This window comes from Leptosomus discolor, unplaced genomic scaffold, assembly GCF_034619465.1.
Source record: "Leptosomus discolor isolate bLepDis1 unplaced genomic scaffold, bLepDis1.hap2 HAP2_SCAFFOLD_213, whole genome shotgun sequence".
Lineage (NCBI taxonomy): Eukaryota > Metazoa > Chordata > Aves > Leptosomiformes > Leptosomidae > Leptosomus > Leptosomus discolor.
This window is the reverse complement of record NW_028237737.1, coordinates 18,980-44,130: the sequence shown is the minus strand read 5'-3', so window position 1 is coordinate 44,130 and position 25,151 is coordinate 18,980. Positions and strand designations below refer to the sequence as shown.

Below are 25,151 nucleotides of genomic sequence, written 5' to 3'. Positions count from 1 at the left end.
TAGAGGCAGCAGAGTGATTCTTCTGCCCTGCCGTAGAGTTAGAAAAAGCAAGTAAGAACACGTAACCAGGGACACTGATCCCAGCTTTCATCACAGAACTGCCATCAATCTCTGCATTAAGAGGGCAGCTGCTGGAACCAACAAATACATCAGCCACGCTGCAGCATCATCTCGAGAAACCTGCGTAAAGAAATCTACCTGGCCACTGAAAACATGCCTTGTACTTTTCTGCTCAGCACACAGATACTCAGATTTACCCTCGAAACCTTGTCAATTTCTTGAATGCCACCGATACTCAAACTGGCTTTCAAATAGCAACAGCTCACGGCACAGTAGCAAATATCCTTAACTTTTCTGCCTTTTGAAATCTTTGCCTTGGGGAAATGTAGCAGCAAACAAATGAGCTACTGGGAAGTTCAGCACACAACCCATCCAAAATTCAGGCTGCAAATTAAGAACCTGATTACAAGTAGGAATCATGCAACCGCTAGGAGAGGCTGTCTGACAGATCACCCTCTATAGGTTAAGTCCAAGGGAGAAACTCCTCAGCTGGCAAGTACTCCAAAAATATAGAAATATATAGAAAATACAGAAACCCTTTGGTTATAGATCTTACACACTATTTTTCCTCAGGCAGCCCAATGCCGGCATCTAGCAACAAGAGTAACACCCTAGCTGAAAATCGAGTTTTGAGGAAAATTAGGCCAGAATGTTAAAATCAAAATACCTAGAAAACCCCAGAATACTACACTTAGCCCGTACAAAAAGGCTGGGTGCAGTGAGCTCAAACCTCTCCACAGCAACGGCTGAATTGGGCCGAAGCCTCAAACGTTTCTGCTGCAGGACACGGACACAGTCACCAAACCCAGCGGTGTTCCTGCCGTTCCTGTGTCGCTCCTCACCACGTCTAAACCAGTATATCCCTAAAACTACGTAAATTCTAAACATGAAATTATATAGAATCTAAATCTGAAATCTCAGCCTAAAATCCAGACATAAAATCTAAACATAAAATTGCGTAAAATCTAATTGTTAAATCTAGATGTAAAATCTAGACTTCAAAAGTTAAACTTGAAATCTAAATGTAAAATCTAATCCTAAAATATAACCTAAAATCTCGGAAGTAAAATACAATCATCATATCTAGAGGGAAAATCAAACTGTAAAATGACATAAAACGTAAACATAAAACCAAAACCTAAAATGACGTAAAATCTAAATGGAAAATAGGACAAAAGCTAAACCAAAAATCTAAATCTAAAATCTAGACCTAAAATCTCACTGTAAAGTGGCATAAAATCCTGCTGCTCCTTTCTGTACCTCTGTGACCAACCTTCGGCTCGGGAACAGATTCAGAAAAATAATCTAAATGGAAAATGACATAAAATCGACAGATAAAACCTAAACAAAAAAGGTAAACGCTACACCTAAAATAACAGACTTCCCTCAAACAGTATTTCTAACCTACCCAAGTAAGGGGATGCCAATACTTCCAATAGGTTTCATAATCCATAATGTAGGTCTTTGGGCTCAACTAGAGATCCTGATTTCCAAAAAGAACAACAAACAGTGAAACACCCTCTTCCCCCACAAAAAAAGCCCACACCAAACCAAAACCTTCCTGCCGTCATATTGGCACGCCGGGGCTGTGATCTAACCTGCTTTGAGCCAGCTCTAGAAGCAGAAGGAAAGGTTGCTTCCCAGTCCAGGCACAGCAAGAGCAGGCTGCTCCTGATGGGATGGGGATCTCCGGGACAGCAGGACCTACCTCAGCACCCCAGTAAGGCAGCAGGGCAGCCCCAGAGGTGGCTACAAGTCCAGATCACCAGGCAAAGCCATAGGGACAAGGCAGGGCCCATACCAAGCCAGGAAGGTAAGTCAGGATCACGGCCAGCCAGCGCAGCCAAGGTCAGACACAGTCCCGCAGGGGCCAGGCAGGCCTACAAGGACAAGACAGACGGACCAACAGCCAGCATGCTGGGGCTGGGAGCAATGAAGACCCACACTCCCACAGCACTGCTCAGGGAGAAGGTTATAGCCTCAAGCTGAGCTTCAGTGGAGCTCCTGGGCTGGGGGCAGGCTGGGGGGAGACCCCAGGAGAGGCTGAGCAGGGTCATTAAGGCTGTTCTCGCCCTTGGGGCCCTGGAAGTGAAGGTTCCCCCCAGAGGGGAAAAAGGGTTTTAAAAGACGGAACAAATATTCCCATTCCACTATGAGGAAAGCAACTCTACTTATATCATGGGCACTGGATACTGAACTAAAATCAAACCTATCACCTGGAATCTCCGTCCTACCAATCCCAAGGCGCTCGCTTGTCCAAGCTCGTTTCCAAATCCTGCAAACTTAGGAGAAGAACCCATATTCCTTCTCGCTTCACCATCAGCATGTGAAGCGGCACTCCTAAAGAAGTCACAGGCAGCTCAGTGTCCAAGGAAGGCTTAAACAGGGAATACTTCTTCACCGACCTTTCAGAGTAGCCGGAGGAAACCCGCCTGTCACTTTTGAGTGCTCAGGAAACGCGGGATACCTTTACAGTACAGATTAAACATTACTCAGAAAAGGACCACAAGAAAGCTGGCTGCATTCATCTTACACGACGGTCCTGGTACCCAGCACTATCTCCTCAATGCACTTGCAGGAAAGTGGACCTTTCCACTAAGCACAGCTGATTGGATAGTCCCCAGCTGCCCCTGGAGAGGAACAACCCCAGGCACCAGTATATGCTGGGGGCTGCCTGGCTGGAAAGTGGCTTTGCAGAAAAGGACCTGGGGGACACCAAGTTGAACACAAGGCAGCAACGTGCCCTTGCTGCAAAGGCGGCCAACAGCACCCAGGGCTGCCTTGGGAGGAGTGCTGCTGGCAGGCTGAGGGCAGTGATCCTTCCCCTCTGCGCAGCTGTGGAAGCAGAGCTAGAGGCGACTTGGAAATTAGACTTGGATTAACGGTGCAGCAGTGTTCCCCTGCTAAGGAAGGGCACAAAAGCAGAGTGCGGCGGGTACACAAGGAATCCATTCCCCAGGAGCTCCCCAGGCAACCTTGGCTGTTGGCAACATCAGGGGAGCTTGATGTGCTGACTCTGAGAGACAAACGGCACGGCACAGAGGGTGGGGGCGGCCAGGCTCTGCGGTACCGCCCTGGGATGGGAACTGGATGGTGCTGCGGAACCGATAAGCTGCGTATTTGCTACCCGGGGCCGACGCTGTCATTCCTTGAGAGAATACTGTCCTTTGGGTGGACTTTGCCCATCATAATCTCACTATAATCCCAGAACCTGCCTCCATCCCAAAAGCTACCCGCCTTCAAGGTGCGGCCACCCCTCGCTGAACTTGTGCCCTGAATGTCTCTAGCCCGTACCTCTAAAAGTGAAGCGAGAGAGTTGGACACCAATCATAATGAGGGTCTGCACAACTGGAGTCACTCAAGCTCCACCTCAAAAGTAAAAAATAGTATAAAAATAGCTTAAGAGAGGAGGATGTTAGGGAAGATGTCATCGCTGACAAGTCACAGACTCTTAAAACTTCTGGGATCAGTCGACAGGCTGAGCCTCTCTTTCCCCCCACAGGGACGCCTTTGGGTAAGACTCAAACACTCGCTTGCACCACATGCTCCCCAGCAAACTTAGAAATCTCTGTCGAGTTGCTTTTATAACTTAGTGTGTTTTATAGCCAGGCTGTGTTACTCTTACCTGAAACTTGCACGTGCTTTGCAGACAGTGAGTTTATCACCAGCAATCCAACCAACTTGTGTGTCTGTCGCCTTAATAAAATACCTCTATTTGCAACTCTGCAAAACGGCGTCAGTCAAAGTCCCTGAGTGGAGTCCGACAGGTAAATGTCACATTCTTGTCTGGACTCACAGAGCCCAACTGGACATCACTCAGCATCTAAGTCCAGCGCCCCCAGCCCCTCTGATATCCGAGGACAAGCTGGAACACAAGGGGGTTTATTTTCTGCTGAATTTCTTTGTCCTTTAAAGTGACAGCAGCACTGGTCAGGCCACAGCAGGAGTGCTGGCCATCCCCGGTGCTGCCCGGCGTCGCAATAAAGAATCCCTGCTTCATAACACTGAGTTGTTACTGAGTTTCTCAGCTTCACTTCCACTACTGTAAGCCTGCTTCCAGCGACTGCCACACCATATTTTCAACCTCTGTGACATCACAGGCACCTTTACAGCAACTTTCCAACAACATAACCCTGCTTCCAGAGCCTGCCACATGATATTTTTAACCTCTGTGACATGACAGACACCTTTACTCTACTCTTCCACCGCCGTCACCCTGCGTCCAGCGACAGCCACACCATCTTATGAACCTCTTGGACAACACAGGCAACTTCACAGCAGCCTTCCAACAACTTAAGTCTGCATCTAGAGCCTGCCACACCATGTTGCCATCGTCTGTGACATCACAGGCACCTTTACAGCAACTTTCGAATAACGTAAGCCTGCTTCCAACACCTGCCACATCATATTTTCAAGATCTGTGACATCAGAGGCACCTCTACTGTAACCTTCCACCACACTAAGCGACTGCCACCCCATATTTTCAACTTCTGTGACATCACAGGCAACTTCCCAGCAGCCTTCCACCACTGTAAGCCTGCGTTCAGCATTTGCCACCCCATATTTTGAAACTCTGTGACATCACAGGCAACTTCACAGTAACCTTCCAGCAACGGGAGCCTGCATCCCGCGCCTGCCCCCTGATATTGTCAAACTCCGTAACACCACAGGCAACTTCACAGCAGCCTTCCTGGAACGTAAGCCTGATTCCAGCGCCTGCCTCACCATATTTTCAAGATATGTGACATCAGAGGCACCTCTACTGTAGCCTTCCACCACACTAAGTCAGCTTCCAGTGACTGCCACACCATATCTTTAACCTCTGTGACATCACAGGCAACTTCACAGCAACCTTTCCACAACATAATCCTGCGTCCAGTGACTGTCACACCATTTTTTCAACCTCTGTGACGTGACAGGCTCCTTTACTGTAGCCTTCCACCACTGTAAGCCGGTTCAAGCGACTGCCACACAATATTTTTAACCTCTATGACATCACAGACACCTTTACTCTACTCTTCCACTCACCTTTAGAGACCTGAGGTCCCGGGGAGCAGTCCCAGACTCCTGCAAGAGACATGCAAAGAGAAAATCATCTTGGGTAAGGAAAGGCCCTCCGCCAGAATACACCCGAGATTCCTCCCAGGTACCTCCCAGAGTGCTTCGACCTCTGTTTAGGGGCCTGAGAACCCAGGTAGCAGCCCCAGACTCCTCCAAGGAACCTACCCGAGATCATTTCTCCCTTTGGAGACAGAGCTCTCCTCCAGGATCCACCCAAGACTCCTCCCAGGTATCTCCCAGAGTCTTTTCACCTACGTTTTAGCACCTGCGATCCCAGGTAGGAGTCCCAGTCTCCTCCAAGTAGGCTACCTAAAATATTTTACCTCTTTTGCACAAAGTTCTCTCCTTCGTGATGCACACAAGACTCCTCCGAGGCATGTTCCCAGGTCTTTTGACCTTAGATTTAGGGACCCGAGGTCCTGGGTGCCAGTCCCAGACTTCTCTAAGGAAGCTACCCAAGAGGTTTTTTCCTCTTTGGAAGAAAACTCTCTCATCTGCAAAGATCACTAGGCTCCTCCCAGATATCTCCTGGACTTTTTTGATCCCTGTTTTTGGTACCTGAAATCTCACGTATCAGCCACCGATGACTCGAGGAAGCTTCCTGAAAATTTTACCTCTTTTGCAGAAAGCTCCTTCATCTGGGATGCTGCTGAGACTCCACTCAGGCTTGTATTGGGGTATTGTGTCCTCTGTTTTAGAGACCTGATATCCCGAGTACCAAATCCAGGCTCTGTGCTGTAATAGATACTGCTACCAATGCCACAAATTCCCCACTAGCAAGTGTGCCCGGTATTAAAGAAGCAAGTGTGTGTGTACAAATCTCTCTGCCAAGCTATTACAAGTAATTATCAACAATCAATTGCTGTAACAATCACCATTGGCAACAACAGATAACAGGAACACCAAGTGTCTGGATAGTACTACAGTCAATGCAAACTTCTCTCTAAGAAAGCAAATGTACCAGCGCTAGGACAGGATACACTTGGGATAGGTTCCTTCTAGGTCTACATGTGGTACACACTGCATGGGAGAGATCCCTGAAGGGGAACCAGCTGTCCCAGAGGTGAGGGGACAAACTGAACCACTCCCAGCAGTAGGCTCAGAGGGGGGCCAAGAAAGCAACAGACAGAGTCTCATGACTTACCCACAATGCTGGGTGAAAATTAAGTCATTTTTCTACCATAGAGACCCCAGAAGGTGTACGACACCACTGCTTTGAGCAGTCAAGCGATGCTGGTAATTCCTGTGGTTCACCGGGGCACATGATGGTATTTTGTTCTCTCAGACCAATTTTTATTTTCCCAGACTGTTTTCCCTTCCTTGCAGTGAGAAAGGCCAATGGCAGTTACCGATCCTTACTTTCTCTTTTTCCACACTATTTTTCACATTTTCAGGTGACCAGTTGCTGTTATAGTCCCTAGTTTTGCACTCATCAATGGTACCTCAAGATGTCTCCTGTTCCTCGGTACCGTTACCGAAATGGATTTGCTGCATTTTCTTCTCTTCTAGTTCGTGCACGGGTGCCGAGAGAAGGCAGCAGAAGGGCACGCTCGTTAAAAACCCTTTTTACTGCCAGCAATGAAGGTGCCTGCCGGCAGGGAGCACAAGAAAGAGCCCCTATTACAGCTCTTTCAATTCTCTGCACTTCTCCAAAACCCCAGCGGATTACTGCCTCAAAACCCCTCACAGCATTCCAGCCACGGTGTCAGAGAGGTCGCAGCGGTGCCAATGGTAGAGCTGGGGAGAAGAACATCTGCGGGTGGATAAATACCTCTTAGTCAAAAAATGGGGTGTGACTGTCAGCCCACAGCCAGCCTGAGCCCCGCTTCCATCACCATTCCCAGGACAGAGCCTGCTGCCAAGGCCCTGTTGACATTATTGTTCATCCCCTCTGCTCTGCCACAAAAATGACCAGAGGGATGGAGCACCTCCCCTCTGAGGACAGGCTGAGAAAGTTGGGCTTGTTCAGCCTGGAGGAGAGAAGGCTCCGGGGAGACTTTATTGCAGCCTTTCAGTACCTAAAGGGGGCTTGTAAGAAAGATGGGGGAAATTTTTCTAGCAGGGTCTCTAACAATAGGACAAGGAATAATGGTTTTAAACTAAGAGAGGGCAGATTTAGGCTAGATAGAAGGAAGAAATTTTTTACATTGCGGGTGGTGAAACACTGGCACCGGCTGCCCAGAGAGGTGGCAGAAGCCCCATCCCTGGAGACATTCAAGGTCAGGCTGGACGGGGCTCTGAGCAACCTGATGCAGCTAAAGATGTCTCTGCGTCAGTGAACATCTATGCACTCTTTTGATGCCTTCAGAATTTTTTGGTGCTTTTGATACCTGTGACCTGTTCAGAAAAGGTCTGACTTGTAGACATCTCCCAAGGACAGAAAACCCTAAGAACAGATTTGCATCTTCAGTTGAAAGTTGTTGTCAACTGGACTTTGGTGAATCTTTAAATGTTTAATATAAAAACCAGGAACACATGGCAGTTTAAATACGAATTGGCCATCAAAGGTCACAAATTTTTCCAGCACAAAGGTCTCCAATTTGTTCTTCAGGAATAACTGACTGCATGAACCTTGTTATTACCTTCTCCTGATGGCTCAAATGGAGATGATGCACTGGTTGCAACAGTAGTGTCTCTGGTACAGTCTTCAGAGGTATTGAAGGCTGTTCGGAAAAACTTGTGACCCCTCACACTTCAAGATTTGCCTTTTCTTTGGTAAGAGAAATGGTAAGTGTTGCAGTCAAAAGTTTCTTAGCCCTCCAATGATCACCAGGGTTTACTGCTCTGCTGTAGAAGTACGGCTGAGCAATCTCTTCCGTTTGGGACAGGTAACTAATGTGTCTCTGCTTTTGTCCTCAAAGGCTGAGTCGCAGCTCGTGCCTTGCAGGACAGCTGTGTCTGCACTGCAGTTGATGTGTTTAGTTCCATCAGCAAAGCTCTCCATAGTACCCGCCTTTGTGACAGAAGCCGTTGTTCAAGGTGCTGGAATTGGGGTGCAGATGAAGAGTTCCTCAAAGAAGAAAGGTCACTTCTCTGGGAGCTGCACGGTTCTTAACAGCGATGTCCCTGTGTGTTTCACAGCTGGGCTTCCTTCCCTGCAGTTGTGAAGTCCCACACAACGTGGGTTCAGTTCTAGCGAAGGGAACCAGGATTGTAGCCCTTAACATCTTTGGACATAAGATTGGAGTGGGCCTGCAGGACGTAGGTGTGATCTCCACAGCCCTGGTATTCATAGGACCGGTGTTCTTGTGACAGGAGGTAGATGCACACCCAGAAGTGGAATGTGTAACGCTTAAAATGTTTCTAAGAACTCATGTTCTTGTAAGGTCAGTATTCTTTTCTGCCTGAGCTGCAGGAGAAAGACAAGGAAATGTTGACACTGAGGAGCTCCTCTCAAAAATGTCATGCCCTAAGTGTGAGCTTGCTTTCCGTCTGGGCTATCCAGAACTCACTTTACAAGTAAAGCCTTGAGTTAGAAATCCTTCAGGGCAGAAATAACTTTTTTTTTTTTTTTACATTGTGCACTCATGTGCATGCAGGTAGCTTTCAAGTAACATTGGGCATTGCTTAACCAATATATTTGCTATGGAAAATATATTGCCATGGACACCATTTCAATGAAAACGAAGGAAGCGTTATCTTGGATATGCAAGAGCAGGAAAACCTGGGGGAGTGTTATAGTGTTATTTGGAGATCATGTGGAAGACTGGTAAATACACAATCTTGTTCAATCGGTGACAGTCTTTATGAATTCTTATTTTTCTAGAGAGCTCAGATTGGAAGAGGGATAGCTTGATCTGGTCTTGACTGTCCTGTAACTTGCCTAAATCTGTTCTCTTTTAATGTCTTTAGATGAAGAGAACCGATTTGCGGCTGAGCTGGATGAATTTGGGTCAGATACAGTGAGTGAAATCAATGTTGTTGGGCGAATTATCTTAAATGTTTGGAGAACGATGAGAAATGAGGTAAAGTTTCAAAAGGTTAATGTATTTGACTGGCTGGGGTTTTTTTAATTGTAGTAGATTTTGTTGAACGTTTCATGTAACTTGTGTAACTGCCTGTTCTCTGTTTGTACACCTTTTCAAACAGAGCATTCTACCACTGGGTGAGACTGGATGTTGCGTGTCACTGGGATGTAAAATACTGAAGCCCTTACCTTTCAGTCATGTTACGTGATGATGTTCCTTTTCACTCCTTTCTGAGTTTTGAGAACAACTTACCCGATTTCACAACTTGTCAAGTGTGGTGCTTTTACGAAATTAACTACTTGAACTTCCTTTAAGCTGTCAGACTTACTCATTGCTTTGCTGTTTAAGACCTTACATTTAATACTCAGATGGTTCAGTCCTTAGAAGTCTTGTTCTGACCAAATTCAGACTTGACCTTTGTGATTTACTTAGTTTAGCATATACTTTTCAACTGATGAGGGATGTTCTTTCCTGACTTGTAAATAGTTCGAGACTTCTCCGTATGTATGTTTACCTTTTTTAGCAAAGAATCCTGATACAAAGTTAATAAATTGAGTTGTCACAGTTTTTAAAAAGTAGGGATTTCTCTGACTGTGAAAGGCATCACGCAGGTTAACGCAGCCTCTGTGTTTTTCTAGGTGCATCTAATGAATTACCCTTTTGAAAACGTTGGGCTTTCATGTTCTTCATCACCGTTTTCCTTTATTTACTCTCCGAGTGCTGTCTGGTTGGTTTGATAATAAGGCAGATGTCTACGGGTGGATCTATTGATCCAGTTTGTTAGTTCTTTTTAAGGCCAGATCCTTAACATGGGAATAGGTGTAAGCTAAAGTCAGCGTAGGGAGAAATAATCAGTTTAGCTCAGGTACTGGAACAGTCTGTATGCAGCAACAGAACTTATTTACTCTGCTGTTGTGCTGTACTCTGTTGTGTAGTTGTACCCTCAATATTTCATCTCTCTGTATGTTTCTGTTTAAAGTACAGAAAACCAAAGCAAATGCTCAGTCCCAGTTCCAACGTATCTGAATAGATGGACCACTTTGAAGTTCTGGAAGGTTTTTATTTTGTATGTACTATTCCTCAGAAAGACTTTTAATGAACTGCCAGGTTTCTGTTTTACTTCACGGTGCATGCCAACAAAGCTAGGCTCCAAAGGAGAACAAAACAGTGTGCGAGATGTTAAGGCAGTAACTACAGCGGCTTAAAAACAGCCTTTATATGACATGTATCACACTGGGCTTCACTCTTCGCTGGAGTGATTTGGTGTTGTGTGGTGTGAACAGCTCATAAAGCTGAGTACTGATCTGAGTGTCATTCATGACATACAGATGATTTCTGTTAAAGTTAAATACTTTGCAACTAGGTGGAAACTTGGTTTAGTGCTGAAATTATAAATCTGTGTGCAGCTGAGATAGGTGTTGTTAATACAGAAGGTGTTATATTAACAGTTGTTTGGATTGTTAATATTGAAGGGGTTTGTTCCACCAAAGTCCACTCAGTTAAAAAACCATGTAAACAGGGGAAGAGAAACTAGAGTTTCTGTTTCAGTAGTCCTTTGGGGGAGTGGGGAAAACAGTACAAAGTGTGTCATTGAGATAGGCCTTAACAGCAGTTTGCTGTAGCACAGTCTGTGTCTATCTTTAGAATACATAAGTGTTTATTTGTGTGTGCCATGTTTTTGAAAGAGCCATGTGAGAATTTCCTGGGGGGGAATTTTGTTTGCTGGTTTGTAACAAGCTGTCATAAAACCACGTTGTTACTAGTAGAAAGAGCAACACTGTCCTGATGGTTTATAACGAGGCGTTGCCTTTCACACATGGAAAACGGTGGATCATTCTGTTGGCTGGGTTGGTGGGGATCTCCAGTTGTCAGACAAACTGGATTGGATTGAGGGAACGTGTGAGATGGCGAGACTTTTTGGCATTCAGTTCTTACACGTATGAACAAGGGGCTCCCAGGTAAGATCTGGTTTTCCTCACACTTCACAAAAGCATTATACAATCATTCTCCAGTACCTTTTTAGTTAGTGTATGTATTTTCGTAAGGTCACAGAAAACTGTTTTGCATGACATGAAATGCAAAGGAAGGGCATTCAAAAGCAGTACTAATGGACTGAATGGTTAGTCTCAGAGGTTAAAAATAGCTGTTTATTTTTAACAATGAGTGCCCCAGAGGTAATCACGCCAGTGAGTCTCTTCTACTGACTGAGTCTGAGAATGAATGCTTTTTAAAACAATAACCAGTAAGTTGAGAGCATCTTAGAAAGAGGAGATGATTTTCCTCCAGGGCAGGCAAAGCTGCATCGAGTGTGTTCTGAATGACACGTGCTGTGAAGCAGACCTCTGCGTGAGGTCTGACGGTAAGACAAGAAGGGCTCTGGCTTTATTAAGGACATGTGTCATGCAAGTCATGTGTGGTTCTGTTATTTCGATACCAGCATCAGAGGGAGCGGGAGCAGGACAGAGGGATACTTACACTGCTCTTCCTTTGAGACCCCAGCAGTTTCCAGCAATACCAAGGGCTTTCCTTGCCCAGATTCCGAGGGACTGGACCAACTAGACTGTTTTCATGGCTTCTCATGAGCCCTGAACAGCGCCTGAAACAAGAGACAACTACTCCCACTCATGTGGTCTGCGCTGCTGTTGTCTTCTTTCCTGCCCTCCTTCTTCTTTCCTGCCCTCCTTCTGCTTTCTGTCTTAACAGACTGTAGCTGAGCTGACCAGGACTGATTATTTTGCCAACTTCTGTGGACAAAAAGACAACTTGGAAACTGCTGTCCTGAGCAGACCAGCGTTGTCCTGAGCCAGCCTGAAACGGGAGTGTCTGAAGCTGCCGGTCCTTAACACTCCAACCCAACTCAAGAGCGTTGCCATCTTTTCCCTTTGACTGCAGTTGCCTGGGTCACCTCGTGCCCCAGTGCAGGTTCTTGTTGGTCTTGCTGGTGCTGGCCCTGTGTTTTGGGCGGGGGGCGGCCCTGGCCGCAGAACCCCGGTGGTGTTCAGTTGGTATTTGCCAGTTCAGCTCCCTGACCCGGTTCACCACGTTCCCCGAAAAGTGCCGCTGTTGGAGCGAGGGAGGAGAAACGCAGAGCTAGGGCCAGGGAGGGGGGGCTGGCGTGCTGCCGACGTAGGGGTGCTTGAGCGGTCACGGCTGCAGCCCGCAGAGCCTGTCCTGCCTGTCATTTTCTCAGATGGCCGTGCGTGGGGGTGAGCACAGAAACAGGCTGCATGTTCTGTCCTGACTGCTCTTTGCTCTTTCCTTCTGTGCACTCAGGTTTTGTTCCCACTGAAACTTTCCAGATCACATCAACAGCAGTTGCAGCAATTCCCAGTCACCTCAAATAATTTTTTTTCTCTCAAGAATCATCGATGCCATTTATGTAGATACTCCTTTTCTCCTTAGCTGGAAAAGATGTGAAACGGAATAGCACTAGGAACAGATTTCAGATATGTTATTTTTTCCGTATTTTTATATATCATATGAAGTTTTACAAGACCTTTTTTAAAGGTGTTTTTTTCTTTTATTAAGCTATCTTGAATATTCCGTAGTAGACTAAACAAATCTAACAGGGAGATGGTCATAGACCTAGGGATTATTAGTCAGATGACTGAAGAACTTGCTGAACACTAGAAAAAAGAAAACAAAACCAACCCAAACCCCTCGCTCTTGCCAGATCCAGTCCCTGAGCACCTCATCACACACCTGAGCTCAGCACTGGACACAGCTTAGTGCAAGGCAGCAGCAGCAGCTCATGCTGCTGCAGAGCTACACTTTGAGACCCCAACCTGTTTGTGAGGTAGCAGGGTCTGGTTAAAGCTGTTGGTTCTCTGAGTTCATTGATAACGTCAGAGTTAAAGAAATTAGACCGAAGCCATTCAGTACAATACTTGAATGTGTAGTGCGTCAGGCAGAGGGCTTTTGAGCAGTGATTGAGTTGCTTACAAAGAACAGAATCAGGATTACATGGGGCTGTTCTTTGTTATTTTGGGTTTTTCAGTCCTTTGCCACCCATGTGTGCAATTTTCAGCTATTTTCTTTTTTATTGTGGACACAGTGAATACCTGGCTATCAGTGCTTTTAAAGCCTTACTAAAGCATTGAGTAATAAATAAATAGGGCTGGTTTTTCTCATGTTGCTACCTCCACATGCAACATTTTGTGATGTCTCGAACAAGGTGACAGTTCTTAAACTTTTGGGTTTTTATGCTTCCTGTACTACTTGTGGCATCCTCAGGGAGAAAGCACGATACCCAGAGCAAAGCAGCAGACTTTTGGACTGGGCTAACTTGGATTCTTCCCTTAGTTCTCTTGCTGCAAAGCACGTTCTAGTTACTCCTCACGGTTAAAAGCTTGGAGGCACAATTACCAGCTGACACAGCTCCCGTGTCATTTCTCTGTTTTCCCAGATGTTGAAATAATAATGCAGTGCCTTATTCCTGGAATGATGACCGGGAAAATGCTCACCAGCTGCATGTTATACTGTGTTTTCTTCAGTGTTCTGCAAGTCCAACAAAAATACAGTTCAGTAAACGCTTGTTCCCTGACTGCAGTATGGCCATCCGCACATGTTGTTGCAGCCTGTTGGGTGTTTATTTTTCCACAGGTAAAAATTAGAAGTACTTGATTTTCAGTTATTAGGGCTAAATGATGAGGAAACACATGGAAAAGTTCCACTGTATGTGATAGAAAATGTACCTTAAAAGCGAGAGTGTGGCTGTTTATTTTGGAAAACTGGTTGTCTGTACTTTAAATTCAGGAAATGTGAGTGTGTACTCGCACAGTTGGATACAGCCGTGTTTACTCTGCATTTCTGAAATTACAGTGACTGTATCCAACCTGTTGTGCAGTATCGTGTGGAGTCCCTGGTGCTGCGTATTGCAACGCCAACGAATTGTGTTCCTGGGACACCCAGCATCCAGCAGCGAGCTCAAGGGAAAGCCCTGCAACGTGCTCCCTCAGTACCGGAGCCAGAATCCCGCTCCTGCGGCAGTGCTGTTCTCGTGTGAGCCTTCCAGCTGTTAGAGCCTTCCGCTGGGATAGCGCACAGCTACTGGTTTTCAGCCTGCCTGGGACAGGTTGAAAGCTTAGGGAAGTGAGTGGTTAATCTTTTCTCACAAACTTGAATTCCCTGGAGACTTTAGCATCTTTTCAGAGGTACTGAGAACCCTTGGGTGTCATTGGAAACCAGGGGCAGGTGTGAATAGCACCATTTTCTGCTACACAATAGAGATGATAAAAGTCTACCCTGTGGGTGTGTGCATGCACACACATATACCTATGCACATCAGTATCTATTTTTAATTAAACAGAGAATTAGACTCTGTTCTGTTAAAAAAAAAAAAAAAAATCAGCTCTGTATGTCCGTGTGTGTACAGCTGTCCCAATCTTGTGGTGAGGCCAGTTTTTCCTGTTGCTTCAGAATAACTTAGAATGTCACATAAATGTACTCCCTGTTTTCCAAACTGGACTGGTATTATTCGGCTGTATGTTAATAAATGATTGTTGTTCTCTTAACAGTTGTAGTTCATTCTGGTCTTAACTATGCAAAATGGAAAGATACAATGAGTTACTCTGTGTGGCCTCTCTTATGGAGCTTAACAGCGATTCTGTTGATTGGAAATCTCATGGGTCATTATAACATGTTATTTGTAATTGTACGTAGCTAAGAAATTTTGAATGACAGTATGTTTGTTTATGGCTGAGATTATAATTGTGACTGTATCCTTGGTAGTGTTACCAGCATTTAATGTGAGTTGGTGGGTTTCCTTGCTCGGGCTGTAAATGAAAGAATTGTCTTCATATTTCATTTTCCTCTTTATCAGACAGGATGCATTCCAATCTGGCCGTGCATCTCTCAGAGCACTTCCTGACTGACTGTACCAGATTAGAGATGATACCCCAGTGTCACCCAGTGGAGGAGCTTTTGTCAAGGCGACGATATCAGGGCTCTGTGACAGGCACTTTCCTTTTCTGTTGGCCGAGCAGCTGAACATCAGCTTGATCTTGTAGTTTCTATTTTGCTGCATTACGAGCAGACAGAAGGGGGGGAGGTTCAGTCTCCCGTTTCCCCATGTTTTTTGGTATTTGTCAGACAGCTGAACTTCTGGCAGTTCAGGCAATATTTACACTTTATGCTTTCATGTACACTGAAGGCTCATTTCATCAATAATTCAACTGTGTTTTACTTGTGCAGTTTGGGGATCAAACAGTAATTATCTGTGTGTAACACTTCATTCTTCCTCTGCCTGTAGAGCAGAATGTTTTCCTAGACAAAGAGTCCTGGTTCAGGAGATGAAACTCCCTGACCTGCTTTCTGTTGTTCTCGTTTTATATGAGGTGTCTGCTGGCTGCTTGGTAAGGAAGTAATAAATATGGCCTGGAGCTCTTTCAAATAATTAGCCAATCATCAGCATACACCTATTTAACGTAAACCACAAACTTCAAGTAAAGAATATTTACAAGATTTTTAAATTACAATGTTCCTTTATCATTTACCATTTGGAGAATGAACAGTTAACTCTTGAAGTCCCGTTTCAGTTAACAAGGGTATCTAACCAGGGGGTGAGTGGGGTTGAGGAGAACAAAGAACAACACGCTGTTTACCCTGCCCTTGAGAGCTTTGCCTGCATTCGGAGTTGCTTGTGGTCGTTGTGGGAAGAGCCAAACCGTTGGTGCCTGAAGCACCTTGCAAACTAATTTGTCCTCTGAACAGCGATTATCTTAACAGTTCTGGGGTTTTCTTTTACTGCTCACTCTTTAGTTTGGGCTTTTGAACGTGATTTTTTCCTTGGTTCCCTTTGTGGCAGCCTTCAAGAAGAAAGGGTGTGCTGGCGGGAGTGCTGGGAGGGATCTTGGAGCCGAGGACGGCGGTGCAACAGCCCGTGAAGGCTTATGAGCCTGACAAGGCTGTGACTGGAATGCCTGCAGCTCGGCAGTCGGGTCTGGAATTTACAGCTGACGTCACGTGCGGTGCCAGCGGTGCTGATGGCTCTGGAGGAGGGCCGGCGGGGGCGGGGCGGCGCTGCCGCCGGGGCGGGCGCTGGGACGCGGCTCTGTCCCCCGGGCGCTGCGGGGGTCCCGGCTCCCGGCTGGTCTCCGCCGGGCGCAGGGACCGGGAGAGGGTTTGGGGGCGGTGGGCGATGCCGAGCTGCCAGGTCGGAGCCGGGCGAGGAGAAGGCCCGGCCTCTCGCTCATTCACGTCAATCGTTGCCGTTAAAAGGATTTGGGCCTCGGGGTGCGAGCCCTCGGCCCTGCCCCCTCGGCGTGTCCCCTGAGCTCGGCCGCCCCTCGCCCCCCCCCCCCCCGCCCCGAGCGGGAGCGCGGCCGGGGACGGAGCGGAGCGGGCTCCCCGGCACCCCGCGCCCCGCAGGCGCCTTTCGGGTGCGCCATTAGTGATAATAATATCCGTTCTTTTTGTAGCGAGATTGAGGATGGATGGGGGAAAGCGATGGGAAATAATCGCCTTTTTTCCGGTGGAAGTAAGGAAACTTGAAAATCATGCACTGAGGGGGAGAGAGAAAAGTGTTTATAATTTGAAACAGAAAGAAAAGGCTTTTATGGGGAAAAATACGTCTCTAATCAAATCTTTCTAAATTAAATGCTGTGTACAAACCAGAAGTCACCAACCAGCAAAAGGTATACGCGCTCAGTTCGGTTTCCCCTTAGTTTTATAGTTTTGCTTCCGACTCGAAATTTCCAGGTGATTACCGCTCCCAATTTCAAAGTTGAAAGAGTATTTTCTGTAAACGTTCGGTTTATAAGTACAGGAAGAAACACGTATTTGGGGATCCTGATATTCAGGCGAACGCGCCAAGAAGAAACCAGCTGCCGGCGGGGGAAAAAAAAAAAAAAAAGAACAGGAGAGAAAGGTGCGGGGGATGCCCTGCGAATAAAGCAATCGCTACAGAGATATTTAGATGTATTTAATGGGATGCGTTATTCAAAAGTCCTGCTGACTGGTCTAATCATTTAGAAGCGCTAGTTTTCCTAAAAACTTTACCAAATATTTACACTCAATAAACGTTAATCGATTAACAAGCCGGTCGTGCTCTTACAGGACCTTTCCTGCGGTCCCGCCATCGCGCTGTCCCTGCACGTCTCCACCGTTTTGTCGTTTTGACAAAGTATAAACGGAGCCCTTCAGGCGGTGGTGTTTATAAACCGGCTCGTTTGGGCTTGGGGTGAGTCTCTCCATCCATCCACATCACGCTCGGTGGGGGGGGAGGGAGGGGGGCGGCGGGGCTGGCGGCGGCCGAGCTCCCGCGGGGGGACCCGCCCGTCCCCGCCTCCCCATCCCCGGTCAGCGCCGGCGGGGCTCGCCCGCCCCGGGACGGCTGCGGGCGGGCTCGGGGCTGCCGCTGCTGCCCTCCCTGCCCTCCCCGGGCGTTTGCGGGGCGGACGGACACCCGCCGCCGAGGCTGCCCGGTGCTGGGGATTGCTCCCGCCGCGCCCCGGTCACGCCGTGCCCAGGGCGGGGGCGCTCTCTGCCCCTGCACCCCCCGCAGCCCCCTCTTTTCTTTGACCCCCCGGCGCCGCCGTTAAAGGCGGAGCTCTGCAGGGGGTGCGGCGGGGACGGGCACGGGTGCACCCGAGCGAGAGGCGACTGCTGCCGGGCGGCCGCTGGCCTCCCCGGGACCGGCGAGGGGCCCGATCCCGTCCGGCCGCGACTTGCCGGCCGAAGCTCTCCCCTCCCGCTGGCAGCGCTTCGCCGGCGCTGTCGTGCCGACCCGGCGCTCCGCTGTGACGGGCTCTAGCGGCAGCGGCGCTTCCCCGCCCGCTCGTCCCCTCTTCCCGGCCCCGCCGTCGATTATCCCGGGCCGGCCCGGGAAATGCCTGGAGGGGCAACGGCCGGGGGCCGGGCCGGGCTGCGGGAGGTGGGTGGGCTGCTGCGCGCCCGATCCCCAGACAGCTCCGGGACTTGATTTTCGCGGGGGCCACTGCCGCCGCGGAGCCCGGGAGAGCGGCGCTCCCCCCCTCCCCTCCTCGCCCCGTCCCCCCGGCACTGGTTTCCCCGCGGGAGGGGGGAGCAGTCGGGCCCCTCTCCCCTCTCCCCCGCGCCGCAGCCGGCGGCCCCGCGGCGGGGCTGGGGGCTGCGGGGCGCTTCCCTCCCGTGAGATACGGGGAGGAAACTCTTGCCGGGAGGGCGGCGAGGCGCTGGCACAGGCTGCCCGGAGCGGCTGGGGCTGCCCCTGCCTGGCAGGGCTCCAGGCCAGGCTGGACGGGGCTGGGAGCGACTGGGCTGGTGGGAGGTGTCCCTGCCCAGGGCAGCGGGTGGCACTGGGTGGCCTTCTCAACTCAGAGAATCCAGAAGGGACTTCTTTTTACATGCTAGCTAATTATTACACTGTACCTACCAACTACCCTAGACAGAAAAAGGAAAGAGAGAGAGAAACGGAGAGATGAAGGGGTGAGGAAATTGCACTTAACCTATCAAGTCCTCAAGTCCTAAGCTACCAGGAATGTCTTGAACAGGATTTAACAGGTGCTTTCCTTTAGCCCTGAAGAAACATGTACCGTGTTCATTTCCACATAGGGGGGAGAAAAAAAAAAAAAAAAAGAAGATAATTTACATATTCACATTTCTTCCTTTACAAGTAAAAAAATAAGTGCTGTTAAAATTTCTCCTCTTGAGGAGACTCATGGACTAGAGACTTGTGATGTGTCCTTTACAGATATACCAAGCAGTTCTTGTGGTGGTGTTTCCGTGACTCAAGCTGGTAAAAGTCACTGTGGATGTCTCCGTCTCTAGAAAATCTTGTCCCTTGTAAGTCCCAGCAGCACGGGGGGAGCGTCCTACTAAAGTCTGTGTGGGTTTTGGAAGGTGACTGGCCTCTCATAAGAGGGCCGCCAGGTTGCTCCAGTTGGTCGCATCTGCTGGAAAAGAGGTGTCGTTGAGATCAAACAACTGCTCTATGTTGACAGCGGTGGAGAGGCAGTCGCTTGTCTCTTCGTCCCAGTGATGTTGCAGGAAGGAAGTGGCCAGGAAGGTTTCATCAAAGTCCAAGATGTTCTGGTTGGATGCGGTGAGGACCTGCTCCTGCCCCTGGGGACACTCAGTGTGCTGCCCATGTACTGTCAAGTCCAGGTCGTGTGTTACGGGGCTGGTTGGAGTAGGTGGGAGCTCCAGATCCCCCAAAGTGGAGAAGTCTCCATTCAGGTTGGTGTTGAAGATGGCTTCCCAGCCAAAGTCGCCTGTCAGTGATCCCAGCTCGGCCTCCTCTTCCTGGGTCAGCAAGGCAGAGTCAGAAAGCCGAGGTGTCTTGGCCATTCGTTTGGGCGAGGGCTGCTTGTGCTTCTGCCCTGCTTTGCCAACCACCGGCTTCCAGTTCTGGGTGCCGGTGACTTCTTCAAACTCCCTCAGCAGCTGCAGCGACTCCACGTTGACGTTGAGGATGTTATTGGAGGCGCAGGGGGAGGCAGCTGGGCTGGCGACGCCCTGTGCTTCTGGCTGGTCTGTTTTGGTGAAGGCAGGATGGATCTGCACTGGGGCCGTCCTCTGTTTTTTGAAGGCCCCGTTCTCGAGCCGGTCAGCATGTTGGGGGTCAAGCTTCCAAAACCCGCCTTTCCCTGGCTCGTCCTTCTCTCGGGGCACCCTGATGAAGCACTTGTTCAAGGAGAGGTTGTGCCGGATGCAGTTCTAGACCCAAAAGAGAAAAAAAAAAAAACAACCCAAGGTTGAACACTTGTTTGCTGCTGCAGTACCTACCTGTGTGGGGAGGCTGGTAGAGAAGCATGTTTTCAGCAAGGCCCTTTGGGAAAAAGAAAGCAGAAACGGCAACACCGAGACATCCCAGGCTGCATGCCCAGCAGAAACTCCCCTGCCCCTAGCCACCAGCAGAGTTTTCTTGCCTTCTGTCTAATCCAGCCAGAGGTGACAGGAGCCAAGGGGCTCAAGCTAGGACCTGCCAACCAACAGGAAGCTTTTGGGCAACTCTCCTTGGTTGTAAATTTGGACTGTGGGGCCTTTGATCATGCAGAGCACTGGGAGAAACTGGCCAGACTCGCTCCAGGCATGGAGCTGAGCTGAAGGAGGCTGGGTCCTCCTTCGTGTCTAAGGAGGAAGAGGAGGGTATAATCTTAAAGGTCTTTTCCAACCTAAATGTTTCTATGGTTTACACCAGTGTGGCCACAGCCCCATTACAAGTGGCAACACATGGCAGCACCGCGGGGGATGGCATCGTGAGGGCCCTCCTTGCATCCCCCTGTTCATCTGTGCCTGTTGCTAGTGTTGAGGGGAAATTATTTGGCCAAAAATAGGCACCTTGCCTCCCCGCAGCCAGGCTGACCCAAACCAGACGGGCAAAACTGGAGACACACATGGATGTTCCACCACAGCCCGGTGTGTCCCCAGACGTGCCTCCTGGCCTGAGGAAGCTTGGTGTGGAATCACTGCATCTTCACCAGCCACCACTCAAACGAGCTGAAGGGGGAAAAGAAAAATAAAAAGGGGGGGGGGGGGGGAGAGAAATAGAGGAGTTTCTGCTCCCGTTGAGCTGTTCTGAAACCCTGAATGTGCCTGGAGTGATGTGAACCCAAGCAGAGGGACGAGCCACCCAGGTCCCTCCTGCCCTGCCATATCCTAGAAAGCCTCACGTGCCGGAGGTCTCCTTGCGTGACAGAGGAGGGCAGCGAGCCAAGGTGGCTGGGAAAAGCCCCTGTACTTCACGCAGTCCCCAAAGCTGGTGAGCCTGGGGGCTGTCCCCTACCCCCTGGGGACATGCTCGTGCTAGCTGGGGACAGCAGCCCTATTTGACCTCTTTTTGGGCTTCCCTCTGAGGCCTCACCAGCTCGTCACAGCGATGGAGCCTCCTACGCCTGTCCAAGGGGACAGGAGACCTGCCCTGCTGGGAAAGCAGCAGCATTTCTGCTCTGAACCTCCCCAGCGAAGGATTTGTCCAACAAGCGGCATCTCCCTGGGGCTCCTCTCCATCCCTCTCCTACACCTGCACCTCAGCACCCAGAGATGCTCAATCTGGCCATTCCACGTGTGCTCAGCCCGGAGGGACTCAGGACACCACGAGAGCCTCAGAAAGGTGGAGCTGGGGACAGAGACGCCTTCGTCCTGGAGCCAAGAGGAGCTGCAGGGACCAACAGCCCGACAGGTACCTCCTTGCACCCAAAATGGCCCCGGGCTCCCCCCTGTAATGGCTCCTTCCCTCCGCCGCCCTCATGGTCGCGGCATTTCTGCACACCCAAGCTCTTTCCGTTACAGCCCTTCCCCACCAGCTGCCGGTGCCACCTTCCTCCCAGTGGGATTCAGCATCCCCATGGCACCTTGCCTTGCACAGTGGAGGCTGTGGGAAGCCCTCCCCAGCCCTGCGGGGCGAGGGGACAAGACAAGAGGTCTCCAAATCTCCTACCTGCCAGGTGGGATCAGCATGTCGGAAGTAGCAGAAGTTGTCGGTAATCCACTTGTAGATGGCGGAGAGGGTGATTTCGGGCTTATCGCTGGCTTCCATCGCCATGCGGATGAGGGTGGCGTAGGAGTAGGGCGGCCTGACGTGCGGGTTGGTCTTGTAGTCGATGTCCTCCGCCAGCTGAGGGTGCACGGGCATGGTGTGGTGCGCCGTCCTTGAGGTGGAGGAGGAGGAGACGGGAGTGTGGGGCACCCCCATGCACGCTGGGTCAGCGGCCAGAGGCGACATCGGGGCGTCGAAGCTGGAATGCTTGTGACAGTCAAGGGGCTCTGGGCCACTGGGGCAGTAGGACTTGCCCATGCTGGTGTCCTCCCTGATCGAGAAGTCCGGCAGCCACATGAGGCTGGTCAGGCTGTCATCCAAGTCCACCACGGTGTCGTTCTTCGTTCTTTTCTCCTTCCCTGCCCGCAGGTGCGACGCCTCAGCCATGCCTTGGGAAGGGAAGGGAGGGGACGGGACAGATCCTGCAAGAACAACAGGGAGAGGGTTGAGGCTCCCCGAGGGTGCAGCCGCTCTCCAGCACCGGGGCAGGTGCCGCTCCCGGTGCCGCTGGGTGACACCCATCCCCGAGGTGCTGCACGCTGGAGCCGCAACACCTCCCCCGGGGTGCCTTAGCAGCCCTGAAACTCGGGCAAATTCCCCCCAAACCCCGGGGGCCGGTGCTGCCCAGAAGCCTTCGGTTGTAGCAAGAATTAAAAACGAAACCCCACAAAACCCCCACAGACGACCAAAACCCAGCCCTGCCGTCCCACAAAGCAGGGATGCTTCTCCCACCCGCCGCTAGCAGGACAAAATAGCTTCAAGTTCCCCCTCCCCGCTACCAACTTCCCTCGGTTTCACCCTATTTCTGCTCCTCCCTTCACCCGCTGCCCCTAAAGCAACCCGGGGGGCGGGGGACGGAGCCCCGCGGGGGACGCGGACCCCCCCAAGCGCCCCCTCCCTCCAAGCGAGCCGGCAGCTTCAGGTGTCCGTTAGAGCCCGAGCTGAGGGTGAGGCGTCTGGCTTTCGCTGCTGGGCTTTCAAGCCGCAGTGCCGCGGGTTTGGGCGAGGAAAGAGCCCCCCGAGGCGAGCCGCGGCCGAGGAGCTCCGCACCGGCTGCGCGGCGGCGGCTGGGACCGGGGGTGCCGCGGTTTGAATGACGCCGCGCTCAACAGTCGCGGGGGGGGGCGCGAGGGGGGCGGGAGGGGGGCGCGCGGGACCGGAACCGCCACCACCCGCCCCGCTCCCGCAAAACAGGCTTCTTCCCCCCAAAATAAGCCTCGGGGGCAGCGACAGCTTGTGCAGATGCTTGAGCCCCACCGTCACCACCCAGCCCCCGCAAACTCCTGTGCCCGCAGTGAGGGACAGCCCAGGAATGCTCGCTGCGGCGGGCGGGGCGGGGGGACGGGGACGAGGGGAGGAATAAACAGACTAAAAGCCAAAAGAATAATAACCCCCGCCCCGTGCAAACCTGCTGCCCAGACCTGGCACGGTCAGGGCTGGGGAGATTCTTGGTTATTCCCAGAGCGAGATTAAGACACAAACACGGTCAGGTGCCGTAAAGAAAAGAAGTTTAATACTTCCAAAAACATTTGCGTAGAGGCAGGAAAGAGACAGAAAGAGAAGGAAAAAAAAAAGCAAAGTACAAGTGCAATAGCTACCACCACGGAGCTGCGGCGTCCCGTCAGTCCGAATCGACTTCACCGTCAGGTGGGGAATTCCACTGGGTGCTGGTAGTCGTGGTTCTTTTATTGGGGTGTCATCGCTCCTCCCGGGAATCGATTAGCATCTCAGCCTTACCCCCCCCCCCCCAGCGGTGGTGCACATGCCCAATACCGTCTCTGTGGGGGATCTTTCTGTCCCTGGGTCTGGGCGCATGGGCCGGGGTAAGGGTACAAACAGGAGATGTGCGGTTTTGTGGTCGGGCAGGTGCTGTGTCGCTGCAGCGATGGTGAGGCAGACATCCCTTGGGGCAAGATGTTCCAGCAATGTTGAGACATCCGCTGCAAACACAGTCTCGACAAAGTCCTTTACATGAGCCCACTTTGTTTGGGTGCCTTTTCTAAAGATGAGAAAAAAATTTCTGCCTTCATCGCAGGAAAAAGAAGATCAGGAAAAGGCAAATCCTCAAATGATGAAGAATGCTGGGGTGAAGAAAAGTGGCCTTTTTCCCAAAGTGGAACAATTGGGAACAAAAAATGGAAAAAGACGTTTGGTTTCGGTCGAGTTGCGGATTAACACTGTCCGAAGCTTTAGTTAGGTCAGTGTAGTAACTGAAGCGTGAGCTCTCTTCATTGCAGCCGAGGGAACTGCATCCAACACTCAAATAATCACAGTTAGTCAGAATTCCTGAAAATTACCAACCAAAAAAAAAAAAAAAAAAAAGAGCCCCACAAGCTGTTTTTTCCCCCACAAGGCTCCCAGGCGGGGAGAGCAGGACGGGCTGACCCAAGCTCCAGCCCGGCCACGTCGCAGTCGCCTCACTCCTCGCCACGGCCCGTCCCGACCCTGACGCGAAGCCACCGCAGCCCCTGGCCCGGGAGAGAGCGGGGCCGAGCCGGAACGGCTCCCAGACCGCCTGGCCCGCACGGACGGGGCAGCCCCGCGGAAACCTCTACCGCGCCCTTCGCTCCACACCCGCAGCGGGACCTCTCGCCACCCGGGGGGCCGGGCCGGGCCGGGCGGCTCCCGCACGGTCGCTGCCGCCGCCGCAGCCGAATGGCCCCCCCCGCCGCTACTCACGTCCCGGCGACTTACCGGGCCAGGCCCCGCCGCGGGCACTGCGGCCCCGCCGGCCCCGCGCGCGCCGGAAGCCACGGGCGGTGGAGTCCGGCACCGCCCGCGCGCCGGAAACGCCGCGACGCCACCGGAAGCCGCGCGACGCCGCTGGGGCCGGGGCCGCCGCTCCCCGGCGGCCCCCAGGGAGGAGCCGGCGGCTCCGCCGCTCTCCGCCGCCCAGCCCGGCCGCGGGCCCGGGCCAGCCCCGCTCTCCCCAGCGGCGGCCCCCGCCGCGGCAGGGCCGCCCCGCCCCAGCTGCGCTCGGCGCCGGGCTGAGGCAGCCGCCGTGAGGCGCCGGCGGGGCCCTTCCCCTTCCCCGGGCCTGGCGGCCTTCCCGCAGGCTGTCCCCTCTGCTTCCCGGGGGCCGCAGGCCGGGCCTGGGGCATGGCTGCCCTGTCCCCAGGGCGGGCGCGGGGGCCTCTCCGGGTCTCGGTTTGCCCCCGTCAGGACAGCTGCCTCCTGGGGGGACCCGGGCTCTGCCTCGGGCTGCGGCCTTGCACGGGGGGGGCTGGCCCCGGCTGGGCGCCGGGTGCCCCCCAGAGCCGCTCTGGCACTGCTCTCCTCATCTGGAGAGGGGAGCGAAACCACAGCGAGAGGCTCGTGGCTCGAGAGAAGGCTGGGGAGAGGTCCCTCACCCACCACCGTCGTGGGCAAAACAGCTCTGGCTCAGGGAAATTCATTTAATTCCTTGCCCATCAAATCCCAGTAGGGTGATGAGAAATAAAAACTAAACCTTAGGACACTTTGCCCCCCCTCCCCTCCCTTCTTCCTGGGCTCAACTGCACTACTGATTTTCCTCCACCTCCTCCCCCCAAGCGGCGCAAGGGGACAGGGAATGGGGGGGGTGGTCAGTGCGCCCCACGTTGTCTCTGCCGCTCCTTGCTCCTCGC

General features: G+C 51.5%; 1 protein-coding gene across 1 annotated transcript; it reads right to left on the bottom strand.

Moving 5' to 3' along the window:
* Positions 1–18,920: 18,920 nt before the first annotated feature.
* On the bottom strand, positions 18,921–21,933 carry LOC147413158 (forkhead box protein J1-like). Its single transcript, XM_086480595.1, has 2 exons — positions 21,448–21,933; positions 18,921–19,724 (listed from the first exon to the last, which is right to left on the bottom strand). Exons 1-2 carry the CDS (start codon positions 21,931–21,933, stop codon positions 18,921–18,923), a joined length of 1,290 nt encoding a protein of 429 aa, XP_086336721.1.
* Positions 21,934–25,151: the final 3,218 nt, after the last annotated feature.